A 20,214-nucleotide genomic window follows, 5' to 3' on the forward strand; every position below is an offset into this window, starting at 1 on the left:
TTGAGCAGATAGAAGTTGTGTTTATGTGGTGCCAGTGTGGAATAAAAGGCTTATGAGTGGCAGACAGTTGTACAGCTGTTGTTATGAAGCACAATCCTTGGGTCCCCAGATAGCTGAGGATTAGCTGATTTCTTTAGATATTCCGCCCTGTAACTCTTCTGACAAGGAGCATGATAAATGGTCGGGGATAATCACACTTGGTTAGCCAACAGATCCACTCAATAAGGGAGGGTGGAGGGGTGCAGCATCAAAGCCTGCCCTCTTGCAGCTGTGAGCCCTCCACTGCCCAAAGTGGAGAGAGCTCGAGAAGGAAGCTGTTCTAGGTCAGCTGCACAGCTTGGCTCTTGGCATGTGTGTAAGTGCGTGTGGTGTTTGGTGTATGGTTGCTTGTGTGAGAGACGTGCATAAGCATTCAAAACTGTGTGCGCGCGCGCGTGTGTGTATGTGTGTGTGTGTGTGTGTGTGTTTGTGCATATGAATGTATGCGATGTCACCACACAGATGCTTTACCCCCTGGGTAGTGGAGCTCACCGAATATATAGAGCAGCACATCAAAGGCTCACCCTCCATTTCCAAACCAGTAACTTTTCCCTGAGTAATGTCGTACTAATTAAAACCAGTTCAACTCCCAGAAAACTCCCAAGACTCAAGACCAAAACTAAATTCAACCAAAAGTATCTTCTTACGGAATGCCTGGTTAAACAAAAGTCATAAATTAGATTCAGTGAATGATAATATATGGAGGCTGTACAGAGGGAATACACTTGATATGAAAATGTTCACTCTTCCGTTGAAAAAGCATTATCAGGCTAGTCCTGAAAGAAATATTTACTTTGCTCTTAAAGGGACATTCCAAAATAATAACAAACGCTATAACTATCACTGATCTTTGGCCATCTAACAGTAATCATTCACAATAAGTAAATACCTGGGATCAGTCATACAGTCAAACCGTCATACAGGTTTCACATAAATCAAATCACATTTTGGACCAAGCTCTTAATTTACCTTTAAGCTACTGTTATGTGATTATTACCAATGTTTTGTGTGCACTCACTTTAATCACCAAATAAGAGATGATCTGGTAACACAACAGGCTCAACAGTGTGTCTGATGATCTAATTACTCATACTTCTACCTACAGCTGACAAACTGTTTTAAATTAGCTGTTGTTGGTGTTTCATGCTGTGCTTTCATGTTTCTGCTTCTTCGCTGTGTTAAGGTTTGACCTCTTGGCTAATGGTGGTGCTTCTTTGACGCTGACTTACGAGCGCGCCCCGTTCCCCACATTGCATCGCACAGTGTGGCTGCCCTGGAACGTTTTCCATGTGATGGACACAGTGGTGATGAAGCGGGAAGAAAACGACATCCCCAGCTGCTACCTGACTGGCCTGATTAGGCCCAACCCCCTCATTCTAGCCACGCCCCTCTCCACTCTGTACAAGACATCCCTTGAGGACAGTCCCATCATCCCTGAAACCCAGGTCAGACTGCTGTCACAGTGGAGGCTTTATTTATTTTATTTATTGTTTGTTTGTTTTTTACAGTTTATGTGGCCAGTTTCAAATGTGCGATTATATCCGATTGTTTTAAATGACTTTAATTTGACCAGTGTCTGATGCCCGAGTTACAAGCTGTAGTGATGAAAAAAATCACAAGCACGGAGTAACGATAATGCTGTTATCTTCCTTTTTCCATGGCTTCTCTTGCTTATTTGCTTTTCAGTTTGCCTTACAGCCTTGATTGAATTCAGGCTTCTCCCCAAATACTAAGCCATAAATTGTCTCACAGCAACACTGATAAATTCTGAGGGCACATTGCATGGAGGTTACATGCCTCAGGATTTGGTTTGCATCCATTTGGCCGAAATCAGAGTGAAAATCCCTAAATGCTAAATGTGACTCTGCAGCTTTGCTGTTTAAACTGATTTAAAAAAAATAAATGTTACATGTGAGGGGGAAAAAATTCAAATTGCTTGGACATGCTTCAGCATGAACATATTAGTAGTCTGAGAAAACAGAGTAAGAATTGTCAGTTATTAGTTATGAAGTAATTTTTCCCAGACTCAAATAATGAAGAGTTCATTTATTACTTGTAGAGACCTCAATTAGTATATAGATTAATGGAGTGTGTGATTTGGCATAAGTACGAACAAATATTTTGGCTGCTCAACACAAATCCATAAAGTTTCACTCTGTCGTATATTCCTCTTGCTCCTGTTGCTTAAGTTTATACTCCATACTGTGTATTTGGCATCAGTCTTTGGCATCAACAGCTCTTAAATTCATAGGTCCTTCATGAGCAAGTGGCCATACCAGGAAGTGACCTCAACCTGGTCTACCTGAGCTCCAGGGCAGCTGGCTACAAGCCCATCCTCAAGGTGCTGCTGACCCAGGACCGTCTCCCCTTTGGCCTGATGAAGGTCCACCTGATGGTGGCCGTCATGGGCCGTCAGTTCCAGAAGTCTTTCCCTGCCTCCCCTGACCTCTCCTACACCTTCATCTGGGATAAAACAGATGCCTACAATCAGAAGGTCTTTGGCCTGGCAGAGGCTGTGGGTGAGTTCCTGCTGTGAGGCTGCCAACTGAAGATGTTGTGTAAGCATAGGTTCAGTGTCAGATAACCGTGCTTTCTTCAGGCAGTGAACCTTGGTTGAACTTTTGAAGATTGATTTGTGTGTTTTTTTTTTAATTGGATTATTTAGCTGGGGACTGCTTTTGTTGCTATGTACAATAGGGTTTTAGCAGGTGGTGTGAAATCCAGAAATCCCCCAGTGCTGCATTTTTGAAGGCCACTGCTCTTTTGCTGACTTGTTTCTTCTGCATGTATGATATTTCAGCACTGACTAAAATATTGTCTATGAGGCAGTGGCCTTAAAAAAAAAAAAAAAAAAAACTAACTAGGACTTAACAGTCACAAAAAAAACCAACGATAAATTGAATTTAAAAAAGAAAATCCTTTTATTGAATCATGTGTAATATCTTCTTCTTTTTTTTTAATAATTGTCTTCTTAGGTTTGTATTGTCTTGCTTACAGAACTACATACAGTAGCTCTGCATCTTAAAAATGTGCAGGCAAATATTTCAAAGTCTGAAAACAGCAGACAAATTTTAAGAGGGATGAACGTTCACACACTGCAGTTTGTATGTAGCGAGAAAAATGTCACTATATATGCATATATGCTTCATCTGACCTTTTATTGTTTAAATAATTGATTCTACTTTACACACTATTTTGTGTTGAGGTTTATTTGCAGAAGATAAAGGAGACAAATGAGAACAGAGCACATAAAATACAAACTCTGCAGGTGAGGCACAGAAACCCCACAGGTCTTCTAAAATCATCCTAGCTGGAGAAAATTACATAGTCAAAGGAAAAGCAGAACAAGCAAATATAGAAAACCCCCACAACATGTCCTCAATGTCTTCTAGAGTACAAGCCTCATTGCCACCTTAAGTGTCAGATAAGGAGGTTTCTACCTTGCTCACCATAGGTATCTGCTATCATCACTTTCAGTGTCAGTGGGGTATGAATATGAGTCCTGCCTTGATGTGGTGCTATGGGAGAAGAGGACAATGGTGTTACAAGGCTATGAACTGGATGCCTCTAACATGGGAGGGTGGATGTTAGACAAACACCACATATTGGACATTCAGAACGGTAAGAAATATATCCACACACACACACACACACATATATATATCCAGTACATGTGTCTATGTGTGAGAGTGTGGGTCAGAGATAGTTGGCTTCTTAGGGCTACAGGCAGGGGGTCTTTACCCTGAATCACAGCAATAAATACTTGAATCGAAATGAAACATGGTTCGTCATCCCATCTGCAGATAATAGAGGAGAGTTTTGAAGGGCCGATCATTCACGGTAATGACAGAATAAATCAGTGAGTAAATCACCAGGGTGCAGGGCTCACCATGATTCCACACTACTCAGCTATTTTAAGAAGACGACAGCCTTTTGCTGCTCATGAAAGCTTACACTTTTGATGAACAGGCATCATGTTGCATTAATTCAATAAACTAAATTAATTTTTTGCTCTGACATCAATCAGAATTGCTGTAATCGCTAAGTACAAGAAATGAACATGAGTTTGTCGTGCTGGTGCAGAGAAATGAAGAAATTAAACATACAGAGTGAAATGATCAAATGTGCAGCGCAGGATACAGTACCAGGAGGTCACACACTATAATCTGGAGAAGTCAGTGCTATGTTACAACTGTGCAGCCAGTAATATGACTGCAATTATAAGAAATAGGCCTCAGGGTAGTCTGCATTGTCAGTTTTCCAGGCTGCTGTTTTGACATTAAACCCACTCCAGCTCAAAATCATTGTTCCAGTTGTCCAACACAATTTGTGTCCCTTTCATCTTGAAAATAGTCGAGGTTACAGCCATGGCCTTCAGCAGAGTCCTTAGTCTCCCACTGTCACTTTGGAGTTTGTAAGTGGATATTTAGGTTTTTGCTGATTTTTGTATTGTGTGTGGTGTTGCATGTTTATTTTGTTTTGGTCTTTTGTCTCTATCTTTATTTAATGCAAGTTTTTCTCATCTAATTTGCACATCCACTTGTAGAACAGGCTAAATCACTTGCATTCGGAAAGTCATGGATGGATGGATGGATGGAAACAATTCAAACCTTTAATATAGAGATAAATATAGAATTTCTTCTGTTTCCCTGGCAACTAACAGCACTGTATGTTAGTGCTTCAGTAAACAACAAATATATCTAAGACACTGGTAATTATACCTGGAGTAATGATTTGTGTCTTTGAGCACAGAGTCTGGGGAATTTCTTTAAAGTTCCCTTCAATGATAGCTGCTGCAGACCTGAGCTTGGTAATGACTGATTTTTATTCTTATTTAGCTTTATTTTCATTACTGAGGAAAAATGTGAAGTAGCACAAATGTTAGAGTTGACATCATTTGTAGATGTGGACCAGATGTTTTAGTCCAGCCTTTCTCATTTTTATACTTCCAGACAGTGGAATAACAGATTTGTTTGGTTCATACAGGAAATACAGGACAGGAAATAGATGTGGCAAGTTTAACGTTTACATTAAACTGTCCTGAAATAGTCTCTGATGGAAGCTTCCTTATTTCAACCCATAATAAAGTCCAAAATTCGTTTTTAAAAGTCACTGTGTTGAGGACAGATAAACCCATTTCCATCACTCTGAGGAAAATGTCTTTCATGTAAATGCAGAGATGGAGCAAGAAAATTGCCAATTTATCAAATTGCCTTCTAAAATGACATATTCCTTTAAATGATCAACAGGATGAGGCAATATGACTTGATATGCAATAAGATCAGTATTAACATCCCTACACAACATCATTTAGCAATAGCTGCTTTGCTTTTGTCCTGGCTTCTCCTATTCAGCGTTATATTGCACACCCACACTCACTGTCTCATTCAAGAGGTTGCACTGTTCACCTATTAGGTAGGAGTATCATGTTTTACTGATTCACTCCCGTTTGCAGGGCTTTGTTAGAGCTGAAATAAAGTCAGTTCCTCAAAGGGCAGAAAAAATATACACATTTAGCTGTAGGTGAGTTTTTTTCTGTGGCTATTACCAGCTATCAACACTTCAGTGTACATCACTATAATGTTGCTTCATAGTAAAAGCTTCTGCCAGTAATTGCCGTGTCACTGATGCATTTAGATTTTGTGCAAGAGATGGATGCATAACTTACAATATCTGAGCTCAGTTCTGCAAAGGCTTGATTTCTAAATGGCACAACCTCTCATTCTAAAGTAGTATGACTTTATGATCCTATTGTGTGAAGATATATGGTAAGAGTTAAAAAACCAGCACAGTAGGTTGGTTACTGGTTGAACAGCATAGTATTAATGTGTTTGTTTAGCTAATTCTGCATGACAATTAGACTACCACTTCTATGTGTATTATTAGTACTCGTATTGAATTTCAATTGCTAGATGCAAAATATCTCTAATGGCATCAAACACACCAAACGGGAGAAAACACACACACAGACCAGGCTAATTGCAGTTATACATATGAGGAAATTTGCATGGGCTACAGAGGCTCTTACATATCCTTGCAAACTGCCTGACACAGAATAAATTTGCCTTTAGCCACTGTGTTTCTTTGGCATCGTACACTGAGCTTTAAGGAAACCTCAAAGGTTATTTCATTACTAGATATTTTTGCTAGCTGAGGTGTCCGTCTTTAAGGAAAAACGTCTGTGTAACTAAACTCTGCTGGTTGAATATTGTATTTTATAGAATCTTACACGTACACCTACATTTGGCAGGGACAACACAATTCATCCCACACAGAATTATCATCCAACTATTCTGCATGTATAACAGTCTTCAAACTGTCTGTTGTCGAATACAGCTGTGGAAAACATGTCAGAGAACCAGTGTGTGAGAATGAGCCTTCCTTTACTTTGTTCAGACTCGATGCTACTTTGTCCTGCTCCTTTGTTGAACATTAAAAGAACAGACATAGGGGCCCAGTGCCGAACCCAATCTGTCAAACTATCCAGAACATGAAGTTTGTGAAGTGTGCAAAAGAAAACTGAAATATGCCTCTAGCTTGACTGCTGCTGGCGTGTTTCATCCCACCTGTCTCAAAGTATCGTACACCCATCTCCAAAGCCTTCGCTGTAGCAGCATCACAGTTGGAGTTGTAGTTGTTGAGATGTGTTTCTGATCAACAGATAGATGTAGCATGTGTGATATGTTAATATATGCTGCATCCTTTATTAGATAAGCTATGCTGTGTCTCTGGGTTTATCAGAGAATTGAATGTTACTGTGCATGAAAAATCATCATGTGAAGGGTTGGACTTGTACATGGAAATAGTGATGACAGAAATAAAACAACCACCAGATGGTGTCAGGTTTTTTTTTATGCAATAAAATGCCACAGTCTCCCCGAGACTTTTTCACACTTTTCACTTGTCCTATACAGTACTGCTCCCAAAATAAATAAGAAATTCTAACTAAAGTTAAAAGACTCAAAAATAGTTTAGGAAACTTGTGTTGTTCTGTCTCATTTACCTGTGTCTGACAGGAGCATAACCTTTTGCCCAAAAGGGCTTTATGCTGCGGTCCTATTGGCTCAACTAAAGCACGGGGAGCTCTGTAAGACCACATTTTTTTGTTAGTAACTTTAGTATGCTATACCAAATAGGCTTTATATCATAAGTCCTATATATCTCTCTTTGCCCTCACATATATATATTTTTTTATTACAGAGGTTGTGAGTAGTCACATAGTTTTATCCCCTTGCATTTTCACAATCCAAACTGAATTATTCACTTCTGTATTCAGCCAATTTTTGACATTTGAGATTTATGGCCCACGTGGGTTTTTGGGCAAGGAATGCAGTTCGATATCCTCCGTCGGCATGAAGATGAATCCAAATATCAGTGTTTGCCTTCATTGCTGCTCCAGTATTGATTCTTCAATGCTGTGGACCTTGACTAATGTCCTCACCCAACATGTTAGCAAATGGTGATCCTCTGCAGCAGCTATCTGTTGTGACTCCTGCTTCATTTTTCCACTTCAAACATCTGAGGTCTTTTTCTCTCGTCGTTGGTGGCAAAAGACCTGAGCAAACGCCGTCTCCCTCTCTGTGCCTCCATGACAGAGCCTGTCAAACTAGATAAGGGAAATAGCTGCTGTCTGAGCTGTCTAGTCATGTCCTCTTGCTTCTCTTTTCTTCGTCACAAGTGGATATGCCTTTCCCTCAATCTCCAGCTTGTCTCTGGCTAGGCTAACAGAGCTGCTACTTATTTGACACCCCCTGACTTGAGAAACTCAGCATCTCATAGTGCACTTACTGTACAGGTCACACACATACTGCATTTGAAGCACTGAGAGGCTTTCTGCTCATACTTAGCCTCTATCATGATGTAGCAGTGGGACCTTGGGTGGTATCTTTTGAGAATGACAGAGTGCAAAGGAGAACAAAGGACAGGGTGCAATTAAGACACACTCCTCACTCCCCTACCAATCTCTATAGTCTCCCTGTGTCACCAAGGTGACATTGCTCATGGCGCTCCAGACTTTTTTTTTATCAGGTATGGAGAGTTGGCCTTGCATTTGTGCCATTAATCATCTCAAAAGCTGTGATGTCGGCATTAAAACATTTTTTTCCACTACATGATTCAAATTAGTCTTTTTATCAAAGAAATTATTACCTTCTGTCATGATTCTAAGAAAAGGATCAACTCGACAAACTCACCAGTGACTGAATACGTATATTCAGACGGTGTGTAAAGGCAGCCTTGTAGTTTGTGAAATTGAAATGAGGAATTATGAGTTCTATGTACAGGCGGTAGACAGAGTATGTGAATAAAGCAGAGCAACAGTCATTTCTGCTCATTGCTCAAATATTTCTACAATGGCTCTTCTTCTAGTTTTCTATTTTCTGCTTTATTTTCTGTGACAAAGAATAGCCTTCATGTTTCCTCTGCGTCTCTTCACTCACATTCAGTATCATTTATTTTTAATACACATTTATAGCTTGGATTGTTTCCAATGTCTTTCTGTTACTGTTTGGTAAATTCCACACTAGTGTCAGAGTCTAACTGTGTCTGACTGTGTAATAATGTGGTAAATGCTGCGTGACATGCGGTGGCTTTACATTATGAGCTGTATCATTGCTGGATGGAGCAGTGTGATCGTAGAGCGAGAGATTCAACAGATTCTCAGACTTTCTAAAGTCTTTTTTTTTCAGTCTGCCAAGAGAAACTTTCAGCAGCTAGTATCTGAAACTTCAATACGCCTCCACATGTACATTTACTAATCAATGAGCAGACATATCCCTAATGGTTCGTTCCTTCAGCTGCCATACTTTTACTTTGACTTAAAGTCTCCCCTGCAAAGTCTGTCAAGAGAGCACTACTTTCTGTCTGTACAGAAAAACAAACTTTCCCAAATTGTATAAATTGTATTTCTGTTCGTTGTACATAAAAACAGTAGCTGCATCTTGTTGTTTTATAGATTACATCCAAACTCAGAGCAGAGTAAAGTAAAAGTATAAAATATTTATAAATGCATGTTTAAGGACTAGAAACCTATTTTAGTCTGGACACTGTTGGAGTCGTCCTCTTCTGCCTAGAGCACTGGATCGGCAGAAGCCACATTCCCATCAGTACAACACACCAGCTGAGACATCAGAATTTGGATCCTTGCAACAATCATCAGCTGGAATGTGTCATGACCAAGGGTCCTCAAGGGAAGAAAACTGAACCCTAATCTGCTCCCGCTCGAAACTAATTCACATAAGGGCAGCCATAAGTTCTATACATGTGAAAAATCAAACTGAGGAAGATAAAATCAAAGCAAAATGGCGTCCATATGGACTGATCCTGGGGGTAGTTGAAGATTGATTAATGTATTTAATCCATCCCATCATGTTGTCTAATAGCCTATGGGAAAATGTGTGTGTACAGTAAACTGATGTAAGTGCAAACAGAGAGAGGACCACAGCAACTTGTCAGAATGACCTCACCACTGTTCTTTTTTCCTTCTCATTTTTAAATGTATTAATTCTTTTTTAAGTTGAACATCAGCCTAACTCTTCTGCTGTGCTGCTGCAACTGATCCATGTCCTACACACTGCATTAGGCTCCTGGATGTTAGAAATGTCTTTGTCTTTCCAGAGAATATCAAGGAGCTATTATATAAACATACATTAAAATTCAAGACAGATTACATAGGTTATTTGTTATTTGTAACTGTGTTTCTGGGTGCTGCATCAACCTTTCAGCTCACTGAGAATTTTCATCACACTGTTTCATTCAGTGAGCAGACACATGGATCACAGTTCAATTAAAGTCCCAAGGTCGTGCGTTTGATGTCGTCACGCATAAAGCCATCCCCTGGACCTATTTGTCTTTGTTAGAGGCTCATGTATAACGCTCTCGGATACAAAAGACGGATTGGTCAGATCATCCTGTCAAGAGTCTCGCCAGACCGTGCCTTCATTTGAATTTGCCCTTCAATCAATTAAATCAATGAAAGGAACTAATCAGAGAAGGGACAAGCAGCACGGCTGCACGCTCGATTTCACATACATCGAGGGTTACGATGGCTTACGGGATAACGCTGTGGGAGAACGACATTATGTGGCCATTCAGTGGTGTCATAGATCCACTAATTAGGACAGAGGCAGTGTGAATTCAAACAAGTTGCTGGTTGTGAATAATTAGCTGCTTCCAGCATGCACTTCTTCCCTTTGATGTGATTTTTTTTCCCCTTTGAAGAGAGTCCCACTATATCAGAACGCCCCTAAAACGCCAGTTATATCTGTTTCTCTTAAAATAGTAATCTGTAGTTGCTCACCAAATTTGGTGAGTCCTCAGCAAAATGTATGCACCGTTATTAAGGGGAGGTAGGTTGCACTGTATTTATGTTTACCACCTCTCTGTGACTTGGGGAACACAGGCTCTCTGTCAAGGATAAAGATCCTTATTTTACAGAAAATATACTTAAGCTTTGTGGAAGGTTTCCAAGAACCCAGTAAAGAAGTGTTCTAATAATGTGCAGTTAATTATTAGCGTATAGTCTATGATCAGCTGTGTGCTGCCAACCACTCACTGCAATATTTAAGTCTGCACATGTTAGTGAGGTAGAAAGGCCTTTCACAATTCCAAATATAACTACAGTGTTTGTTAGGGTTGAGTAAAGGTCATCCTGAGTGAATAATTAAACACACAAATACTGTGAAGTAAACAAACCACACATTTAGCATATTTTGTTATCAATAAATACTTTGTACTTTACTTTAGGTGTTAAGTGTGAGTATATCCATGTATATTATGCTAAATAAGCCAAATATAGTTTGTTCTAGTCATTTTATAGACGTTAGATTTATTTTATGTGAGAATTTCAGTTTAATTGAGGCTTTTGATGCCTCTCCTCATAAATTGGTGAATGTATTACATTTAAATAGGCTGTGCGTTTTTTTTCAGTATATCTATATGTTTTGTTATTTTTTTGGTTTGGTTTTTAAAGGCATACTTTGACATCTTGGAAAATTAAGTTCAATTCCTTTTTTGCCCGGTCGAGAGTTACATAAGACAGCTGAGGGCAGGAGGGTGTTAGCCTAGCTTAGCTAATAGGACAAAAAAAAGTTGAATTGTCATGTTCGTGTGCAAATGAAACAAGTGAGGCATGTTCATTTTGAACTTTACACAGAGCTAGACTAGTGTTTCCTTTTGCTTCCAGTTTATATGAGAGCTAAGCCTGTTATCTCATCAGTTGATGAATGTGTGTTTTCATTTTTATTCTTCTGTTTCAGCTCTGTCTGTTTTAGAAAAGATATGGATCTAAAGAGAATTTGTCATTATGCAGGATAAATAATGAGCTGGGTTATCTGCTCCCACTGACAGATATCACACCATCAAATCACTGCTCTTTTGTTTCCCAGGCATTCTTTACAAAGGCAGCGGAGAAAACCAGTTCATCTCTCTCCAGCCCCCTGTTATCTCCACTGTTATGGGAAACGGGCGGCGCAGAAGCATCTCTTGCCCGAGCTGTAATGGACAGGCCCAAGGCAACAAGCTGTTGGCACCAGTGGCTCTGGCATGGGGCACTGATGGAAGTCTGTATGTTGGAGATTTTAACTACATACGCCGCATTTATCCATCTGGCAATGTGACAAGTATCATGGAGCTCAGGTAAGATCAACACTTTGTTGGGATTTGTTGTTGTATGCTTTAAAAAAGAAAACAATGCTTTAGGTTTGACTTTGTGTCCTTTAGTCAAATAGCACAATTTTTTATCCTTGAAATCTGCATTAGGCTCTGTCTCATTTCTGTTGTGTTAAGATGAAAAGCTTTTAATTATTCAGATGGTGCTAAAAAAATCCAACATGTTATAATTAATCCTTCAAGTCTAGTAAAAACTGACCTAATATAAAGCATTTTAACACAATTCAAAATGTCTACATATTGTCCTCTGTGTGGAGAGGTACACTGCAGTAAATGGCAAATGGCATGGTGGACAGACTTTCAGTCACACACATCTTTCCGTCACCAATAGAAATTCAAAATCTTTTCCCTATCCATCTCTATAATTGGGAAAGACATCCTGTCTTCAGCATGTAATTGGGATGATTTACATCGCCATGCCAAGTTGGCTTCTCTCTGCAATGACTGATTCAGCTATTTGGCTTATTTCAAAGTACCAGATGTTGGTTAAATGTACGTTGGGCCATCATACTATATGGGACACATGACAGACATATAAAAATTGCTTTAAAAAGACATACGCGAGGTCACTACAATGTTGGTGGGTAGTTTTTTATAAAGTGGTTTGTAAGTTAGTGTTGCCTGATGCTCAGACTAAGAGCTAAGAGGGAGAGATGATTAAAAAATACTCCTTTCTACCTGCTAATGTACAGTATCAGTGCAGTAGTCGGCTACAACGGGGCAGTTCTCTAGTGGAAAGTGTGTAACAGTTTGGATGGGGAGCAGTGTGCTGCTATAAAGGAGCATGTGTGCTGAGCAACACTTTTCTAGATAAATAATGATTTAAGGAATGGTCTGTGTCTCCAAGCAACTATTTTACTGTGTGTACAAGGAAACACAAACCTCACTACGTTGGCCAAATTAAATTTAGTCTGACATAAAAGGCATGCTAAGAAAAATTTTGGTTCATAGTAAATTTCAGTTCCAGTGCAAATTTAAACCAGTTCAGTTTCTTTAAACAATTAGCAACCTAATCAATGGAATGTGTCATGAAATGGCTGAGCATATCTCTGTATCTAGATACTATGTCTTTCCTGCTTTTAGAGCATTTGCATATTGTGCATCTAATGTTAGTATCTTTCAAACATTTAAAGACCAGCGTCTCTTTAGTTTTTGCACTTACTGTACAAGAGTCCAAATATTCCATATAAGATTCCCTGAACCCCTTTCAGCTGCTGTTAGCATAAAGTCTGTATTTAGATTCTTGAGTGGCCAGTGTAACAAGTGGCAGAATCAATATTTCAATATAAGTGGTCAAATTGAGAAAAGCAGAGGTAGGGCCGGATGAGGCTTTATGGAGATAGGAGTACATATTTTCCTCACTGTGGGTTAACTCTCGGCCACAGCCCTGCCTCTCTACTTTCTGCCAAATGAACTGTCATTGACTGTGACTTTCTCTAATGGCTGTGTTGATTCTTGAAGGGGATACTTTGACTTTCTGAATTTGAGCTTTATGTTTTGAGCTACATTTAGGGCCCTTGTACCTCTGGCTTTGCTTATTTTTGTGGTGTCAATGAAGAATAACAAAACAAAACAACAAACTAACAAAAACCAGACAAACAAATCCCAGTCTTTCAGTTTTTGTTAAATAAAAGAAAATTGATTGAGCAAATAATGACCATGAAAATGAAAAGTGAAAGTATCTCTTTAAGATTTACCAATGTCATTGTCTTGGTTCTTCTTCCTCTTTTCTGCTTCCTCTGTACCCTGTCATAGAAATAAAGACTTTAGACACAGGTAGGTGTATTATCTTAGTGCATGATGTTTCAGTAATATCTGTATGTCACCATCTTTATCATGCTCTTCATAAATCTCAGAGTAACTCTCTTTTACAGTCACCTTCAGCCCCACTGATTACATGTATAAAAATAACAAACCAATTTGAGCTTGATTACATCCAAATAAAGAGTCCTTGTTTATGTGAAGTGATGATATAAAAAAAGATTGTGAATGTAAAATGCAATTAGCAACAACATGTATAGCTTAATGTAGTCCAGTACAACAATACTGCAATAAAAATTACTACTGTGAAGCTTATAATTATATTTATAGTGATGGTGCTTTGCAGATGCTCTTATCCTCAGGCGCCTACACTTTGTATTCTGATTAAGACAACAGAGTCAGATCAAGTGAAGATGCAGGTTGGTGGCAATTGGTCGTCCCTGTGATTAGCTGAGCTATAAGTGCAAGAAGTGCTGCAGAGAATAAACTGGAGTATTTCATTAAAGTGACTGTCAAGGCAACCTCTCTGATGTGACATAGGATTTTGTGACTGTTGTATAAATTTAAAATCTGTACTAATTCCCCTGATTCATCTTAAAAAAAGCAACAGCACTTTCCTGTTTAATGTTAAACTGCAGAATCTGTCGTCTCTCCATCTTATTCTAGCTGAAGGTGCAGGACAGTTTTCATTTGAGTTTTTCCCAGTAAACATTGCAAGCTCTGCATGACCACAAGATAAATAAAGCTTTCCAGTGGAGTGAAGTACAGCATGAGGGGCTATTTATCACTAGGACAAACTGTGTTTTGATTTTCCTGCAAAGGTCTGCGTAGCTCTGATGATGTAGGATAGATGATTGCAACTGTCTGGGTCACTGTCAGTCAATGTGACTTATGTTAAACGTAAATGGACTTGACATTAAAGATCTTCCCTGTGATCTTGACCAAAGAAAAGGAAATGCAGTCATGAGCATAACCAGACAAAGTTAGAAAACAGGATCTAAAATGAAATTGGCCTCGATACATATTTCAAAATACCCTAAAACCCACGGTCTTGCGTCTGTCTTCACATCAGAAGCATCAAGTTATTATTTATTGCAGGACTCTTTATAAGACTGTATAATGTCACAGGTGTTTCATTTACTGCGTCTACCCCCTGCAGGTTGACTGTAAAAGAAAGGGTTACTTATGTATGTCTTTGCTGAATTCTTTATAAGAAGCACCCACCTATTTTGGGCATTTACTTTGGTCTCATAATACCTGTCAGGTTTTATGACTCCATCATCATCATTTTACAAAGATGTTTCATTGCCACATTTATTTTCCCGTCACATTATGCCACTTTCAAAGAGAACCAGTATTGACTGAGGTACCATTAAGCTCGAGTACAACCAGAGACGCCATGTTTATGACTGCCCTGTAAAGCTCGCTGTTTTTCATGTTAACTGCCTCTGTTTTGAGTTCTTTAATGACATAAACACTTGCTATGTATCTGCTCTGCCTTAATAGAAAATGTTTAGCTAATAGTTTGTCAGTATAGACCTTCAGAGAAATGATCATTTGATTGGCTCTCTTCCAATCTAAGTCAATCTCAAATCTCAATCATGTGTTGAAGCTTTTGATTCCTAATCTCAGACACATTAGCGCTCTCATTCAAAAAGGGATGGGCTCATTATGTGACCGTAACAAGAATGCAAATAGGCAGAACTAGATGCCATTAGCTGTTGCACTTTTCTAACATAAGCCAGTCATTTCAGTAACTTCCAAAGGCTTCTCCCCACAGGGGGACGATAACAAATACAATGATCTGACGCAGGAGTTGTCATTTCTGCTTTGTAAACAGAAACCCTCACTGCATTGGTATCCTGTTCTTTTCTGTTTGACTTCCATTTTTCTTTCACTTTCTCACTCTCAAAGGCTTTGTCCTTTTTTCCCCACTGTGGAAATTCTTCACACAATTTTTCACATTAATATAGCCATTAGTTCTTTTTTGGTTCGTTATCTGTGTACATGACAATGTTGCTACTAATTATAAGTTTATAATAAGGTAATACATCAAAAAAAAAAAACAGTTTTCACTTAAACAGCCACTTACTGTGTGAGTTTTAGAAAATAACATTTTTAATGATTCCTAAATGGTAATAAAGGAACCTTGATTGAACATTGACATTAACTTACTGTCATTTCTTTTAATGCAGTTAAACAAATACACAACTCAGAAAAGTTTCTCTAATTCCATTACAATTAAAATAATGTATGATACAATTAGCAGGAATAGCTATTAGCTTTTGACCAATGTACCTTTCTACATTCCCTTGAATGGTCCAAAATTATTTTCTACCTAAACATCTTTAAAAATCGAATGTGTACTGGAAACAACGTTCGCTCTCTGGTGAGATCTAATGCAATCTACTCTTGATGATAATCTCGAGAAAACGTTTTATTCAGAAGGAAAGTCAGGCTAAATTTCATAAGAGGCCAGTTGGGGTTTACAGGTAGCTTCATGTATTTACAGAGATTACAGTATTAGATCACATTTTAGGGGTAGATTTAGCACCATTAAAGGACTATTTGGCTGCACTAAAAGAAAAGGGCATTTAAAGAAAAACACCCATTGTCTGCAATTACAGAACATAACTGAGTTATTGTCTTTAATGCAGCAACAACCCAGCACACCGGTATTACCTGACAACTGACCCAGTAACTGGCCAGCTGTACGTGTCAGACACAAACTCCCGGAGAATCTACCGACCAAAAACCTTAGCTGGGACCAGGGATCTGCAGTCGAACTCAGAGGTGGTGGCAGGAACCGGAGAACACTGTCTGCCCTTTGATGAGAACCACTGTGGTGATGGCGGCAAAGCTCCAGAGGCCTCTCTCACTGGACCCAAAGGTATCGTTTAAAACTAATGAAGATGTTACTCAAATGGAGGGGCGGAACACAATAATGGGTTTCCTAGGAGAGGTGGCTAGATTTTAATTCATGTGCACCTTTATGTGTACAGTGGGATATGTGCAGACTGATTTAATGGATGAATTTTGGTTGTTGAACATATTGAAGCATCACTGTCAACCTATATAAAAACAGACACTTCATAAAAAAAGCCTATGTGCTGGTGCTGGTCATCCATAGGTTGTTGTTTTAACCTCCAGAAATACAATTCATAATTTATTTTGACATAATTGGATAATCTTCTGAATAAAGTTTTAAGATGTATATGTTTTTTCCTCCAACAGCTCATGTGAAGGTCCCCAGGCTTTTATCACTTAATCCACCAAGTCTGTACCCACCATGCAAAACCTGTGGTCCACATTCAGATAGCACATAGCCATTTGTGCCATTTGTTCTTGGATTGCTCTTTTTATATAAATGATTGTGGATGAAAAGGTTAAGATGAATTGTTCTTGCTAGTTTTTGCCCACTTTGAATGCCAACTGCAATAGCTCAGCTTCAGCTGGGTGATAAAGGCTTGAGTGAAGGCAATCTGAGGGAGCGAGTCTAATGATGGAGTGGGTGGAAGCCGAGACCAGGGAAGAAACAGCAGATGGCTCCTTTTTTTCCTCCCCTCAGACATTTGGTGAACTCTGCTCAAATGTGACACTTTTCATCTGTCTTGAGAATCTCAGATTGTCAAATACACAGCTCCCAAGGATTCACCGTGGGCTCCCTCGGCTCATCAATGTTTCAGCAGAAAGCAATCTTGTGTAGACCTAGCCACAGGTCAAACCAAACCACTCACCTTCCGTAGAAGCTTTTAAAGACTTCATTGAAAAAGAAATCATACTGCGTAGATAAACTGAAGTTAAAGCCGATTGAGAATATTTTAACCCCCCCAAAAACTCGATACATCTCTCACTATACATGCATGTTGCTTAGATCAAACTCAGAATTAAGGCCAAAGCCACGGAATGAAAGATATCCCCCTGCATGTGAAGTGTGATTGATTCCTATAGGTGCTGGTCTCTATTAGGCAGCACAGTGACACTGAGAGTAATGTGGGGGCTGGCGTGGCCCGTTAATGTATTTTCCCAGTTTGGGACAAATGGTTATTGCAACTCCACACTGACTCGGGTGCGACTTACAACTCTGAGCTGACACTCAATCACCGAGACAGTTGAGTCCACAGTTGTCACCATGGCAACTGCCTGTCTTTCACTCCTTTACTGTAAAATTGGCCAAAGCTGTCATTTCCGCTCCTTCACTCATTTGCTTCTCAAATGGTGTGCAGATTGTTGATGATTGCCGTTAAAAATCTCCCAAACGCACCACTCATTGACACCCCCCCCCACAATGAGGTCCTCTTTAGAGGGGAAGGGTTACAATATGTGGCAAGTGCATATATACAGTACGAATACAGCCTTTCCCACTTCTGCCTGAGAAATTATTTAATACCAGAAAAGCAGCCTGTGAATTATTGATGCCTGTGCTTTTTGCAGTGACCTGAATAATGGGAAGGCCAGCTTGACACATGTATCCATCGTGTTCCATCCACTGAGTCATGCACGCAGAGATACTGCCTGTTTTCCTGTTATCAAGTTTTTTTTTTTCTTGCTCTTCCTTTATCTTTTTTCCCCCCTTATCTGATTTCAACAGGCATCACCGTGGACAAGAACGGCCTGATTTACTTTGTTGATGGCACCACAATCCGAAAGGTGGACCAGAATGGCATCATCTCCACTTTCCTTGGTTCCAATGACCTGACATCAGCTCGTCCTCTGACCTGCGACAACAGCATGGACATCAATCAGGTGACTTACACACACAAGTGTCAGATTAGTTGCTAACCCTCCATGCTCACACGGAGCATGTCACACAGCCACCTCGTGCTCCTGTCTCTTTAACTCTCTTTCAGTTTGCTCACCCATGACTCATCACTAATATACAGTGTTATATAATGGCATATTTATTACCTATGTGGTATCCAGCCTTTCATGAATGATAATCTTATTGAGGCAACGGGTTTTCAAGTGAGAGCAAGACATGCAGGGGCATTTTTTTTAATTAACCTCTCACTGTCTATATCATTATTAACTGTTCCTGAACGCTTAACTGTGCTAGGTAAGAGAATAAAAAAAAAAGCTTTTTTACATCCTGCCCCTCCTGCCTGAAACCTTCAGCAATTAAATATAAAATTACAAATATCCTTGCTTCAGATATTGTATACTTTCTCCCTGGCTGCTCTTTGGGATACTGTTATAAATGGGATCTTTAAGTCTACTAAATTTTTTATGGCTTTATCATTCTTGAGTATTTTAAATGGCCCTTACGTTGTTTTTAAAGTAAAAGAATGTGATCTTTTAACTGATTCTTGATTAATTCTCATAGACAGACATTTTCTGCTGTTTCATGTTTCACTGCTCAACTTCACCAGGACAAGGAGAATCTTAATGCCAGTGAGGATTCCTGGTTAAATAGGTGTTGAAATATAAGCACTTCACTGACCAATCCAGAGAATCCCAATAACACCAGTAAGGTGGTAGAAGGTGCTTGATGAAGAACCAACAGAAATGCAGAAAATGTTTTTTTAGAGTTTTGCTCTCAATTTGGCAAGAGCAGAGCATTTCCTCTGAAAGCACAGGAGGAAAATATGTGCAGGAGGAGGATGTGATTTAGGCAGGAAGTGGAGACATGAAGTGTTTATTGAAGAGATGAGTTTTCAGGTCACGGCGGATAATATGGAGGGAAGAATAATTACTCAGTTTCGGGGGTGGGGGCTTGTTTTGATGTGGCTAGAGCTGAATTAGGAGGCGGCTTAGTGAGCCACTAGAAATTCTCAAGATTGAGGACACTTAGACCATACATGATAATGAAGCTGCACTCACAGAGTGAGTCTGCTGCACATAAAACCTTTTTTTCTGCAGCACCTGATGACACTTAGCTATGGCCAACAAAATGTACTATTTACTTATAAATTAAATGACATATAAGCACAATAGTCTATTTTTGTAATACTATGAAATTTCTTTCAAAGTGCAAGTACATAGTCATAATTATAATTATTATTATTATTAATTCCCCTCCTCATTTCACACCCTTCGAGTTTCACGATCAGCCTTAGTTTACATAACAAGAATTAAAAAAGCCTTTTATTATATTAAAATGAATGCATTCACTTCGTCTTCCAGAGAAAGTAAACTGGACTGGATACTAAGAATGAAATTTCTCTAACCTTGCATTTATCCACCAAATATGTGTTTTTTTTTTTTTTTTTTTTTTGGTTTTGGAGGTTTGTTTTTAATTAACCAATTTACATTTGAATTAGATTTCTAATGTTTGAATGCAGATGAGCTTCCAGAAAGAAAGGGTGCAAACAAAACACAAGTTGATAAGAATGAATGTAATGTAATGTTAACACCAAATGACCCTGACAGTTGAATCAGTACTTCAAATATCCCTGTGGCCCATTCAGAGGTTAGAAATAAAAATGTACTAACATTGAGAGATTTGGGAATTAAATGTTAGAAATGTAAAGAAAATTAAGGTTGTTTTTTGCAACAAAACATTTTTAATGTAACACAATAGAAAGCAATCAATGTTTGTGTGTTTACATGTGTGGGTGGTGAACATGAAAAGGGGAGAACAGAAAAGAACATGAAGACAAAGGACTAAGATTGTCCATTTTTGCTAATTAACCAAGTGAATTGGATTGAGGCAATAAAAACATGGCGAGACCGTATGAACCACAGGCGTCCAAGCTGGAGAATTGGCTCAGTTCATTTTAACTAGTGGCAGCTTTAAAAGCTATGTTT

At 39.0% G+C, this 20,214-nt stretch overlaps 1 protein-coding gene across 1 annotated transcript in view; it reads left to right on the forward strand.

The window, feature by feature from the left end:
• The window catches only part of LOC113144020 (teneurin-3), a 114,319-nt gene that overhangs the window by 83,931 nt on the left and 10,174 nt on the right, over positions 1 to 20,214 (forward strand). The window contains exons 15-21 of the mRNA XM_033325398.1: positions 1,223 to 1,484; positions 2,291 to 2,558; positions 3,517 to 3,660; positions 11,424 to 11,673; positions 13,462 to 13,482; positions 16,125 to 16,357; positions 18,059 to 18,213. Coding sequence (XP_033181289.1) covers positions 1,223 to 1,484; positions 2,291 to 2,558; positions 3,517 to 3,660; positions 11,424 to 11,673; positions 13,462 to 13,482; positions 16,125 to 16,357; positions 18,059 to 18,213 — 1,333 coding nt within the window. The remainder of the gene's footprint in view (positions 1 to 1,222; positions 1,485 to 2,290; positions 2,559 to 3,516; positions 3,661 to 11,423; positions 11,674 to 13,461; positions 13,483 to 16,124; positions 16,358 to 18,058; positions 18,214 to 20,214) is intronic.

This window comes from Mastacembelus armatus, chromosome 10 (assembly GCF_900324485.2).
Source record: "Mastacembelus armatus chromosome 10, fMasArm1.2, whole genome shotgun sequence".
In the NCBI taxonomy this organism is placed as follows: Eukaryota; Metazoa; Chordata; class Actinopteri; order Synbranchiformes; family Mastacembelidae; genus Mastacembelus; species Mastacembelus armatus.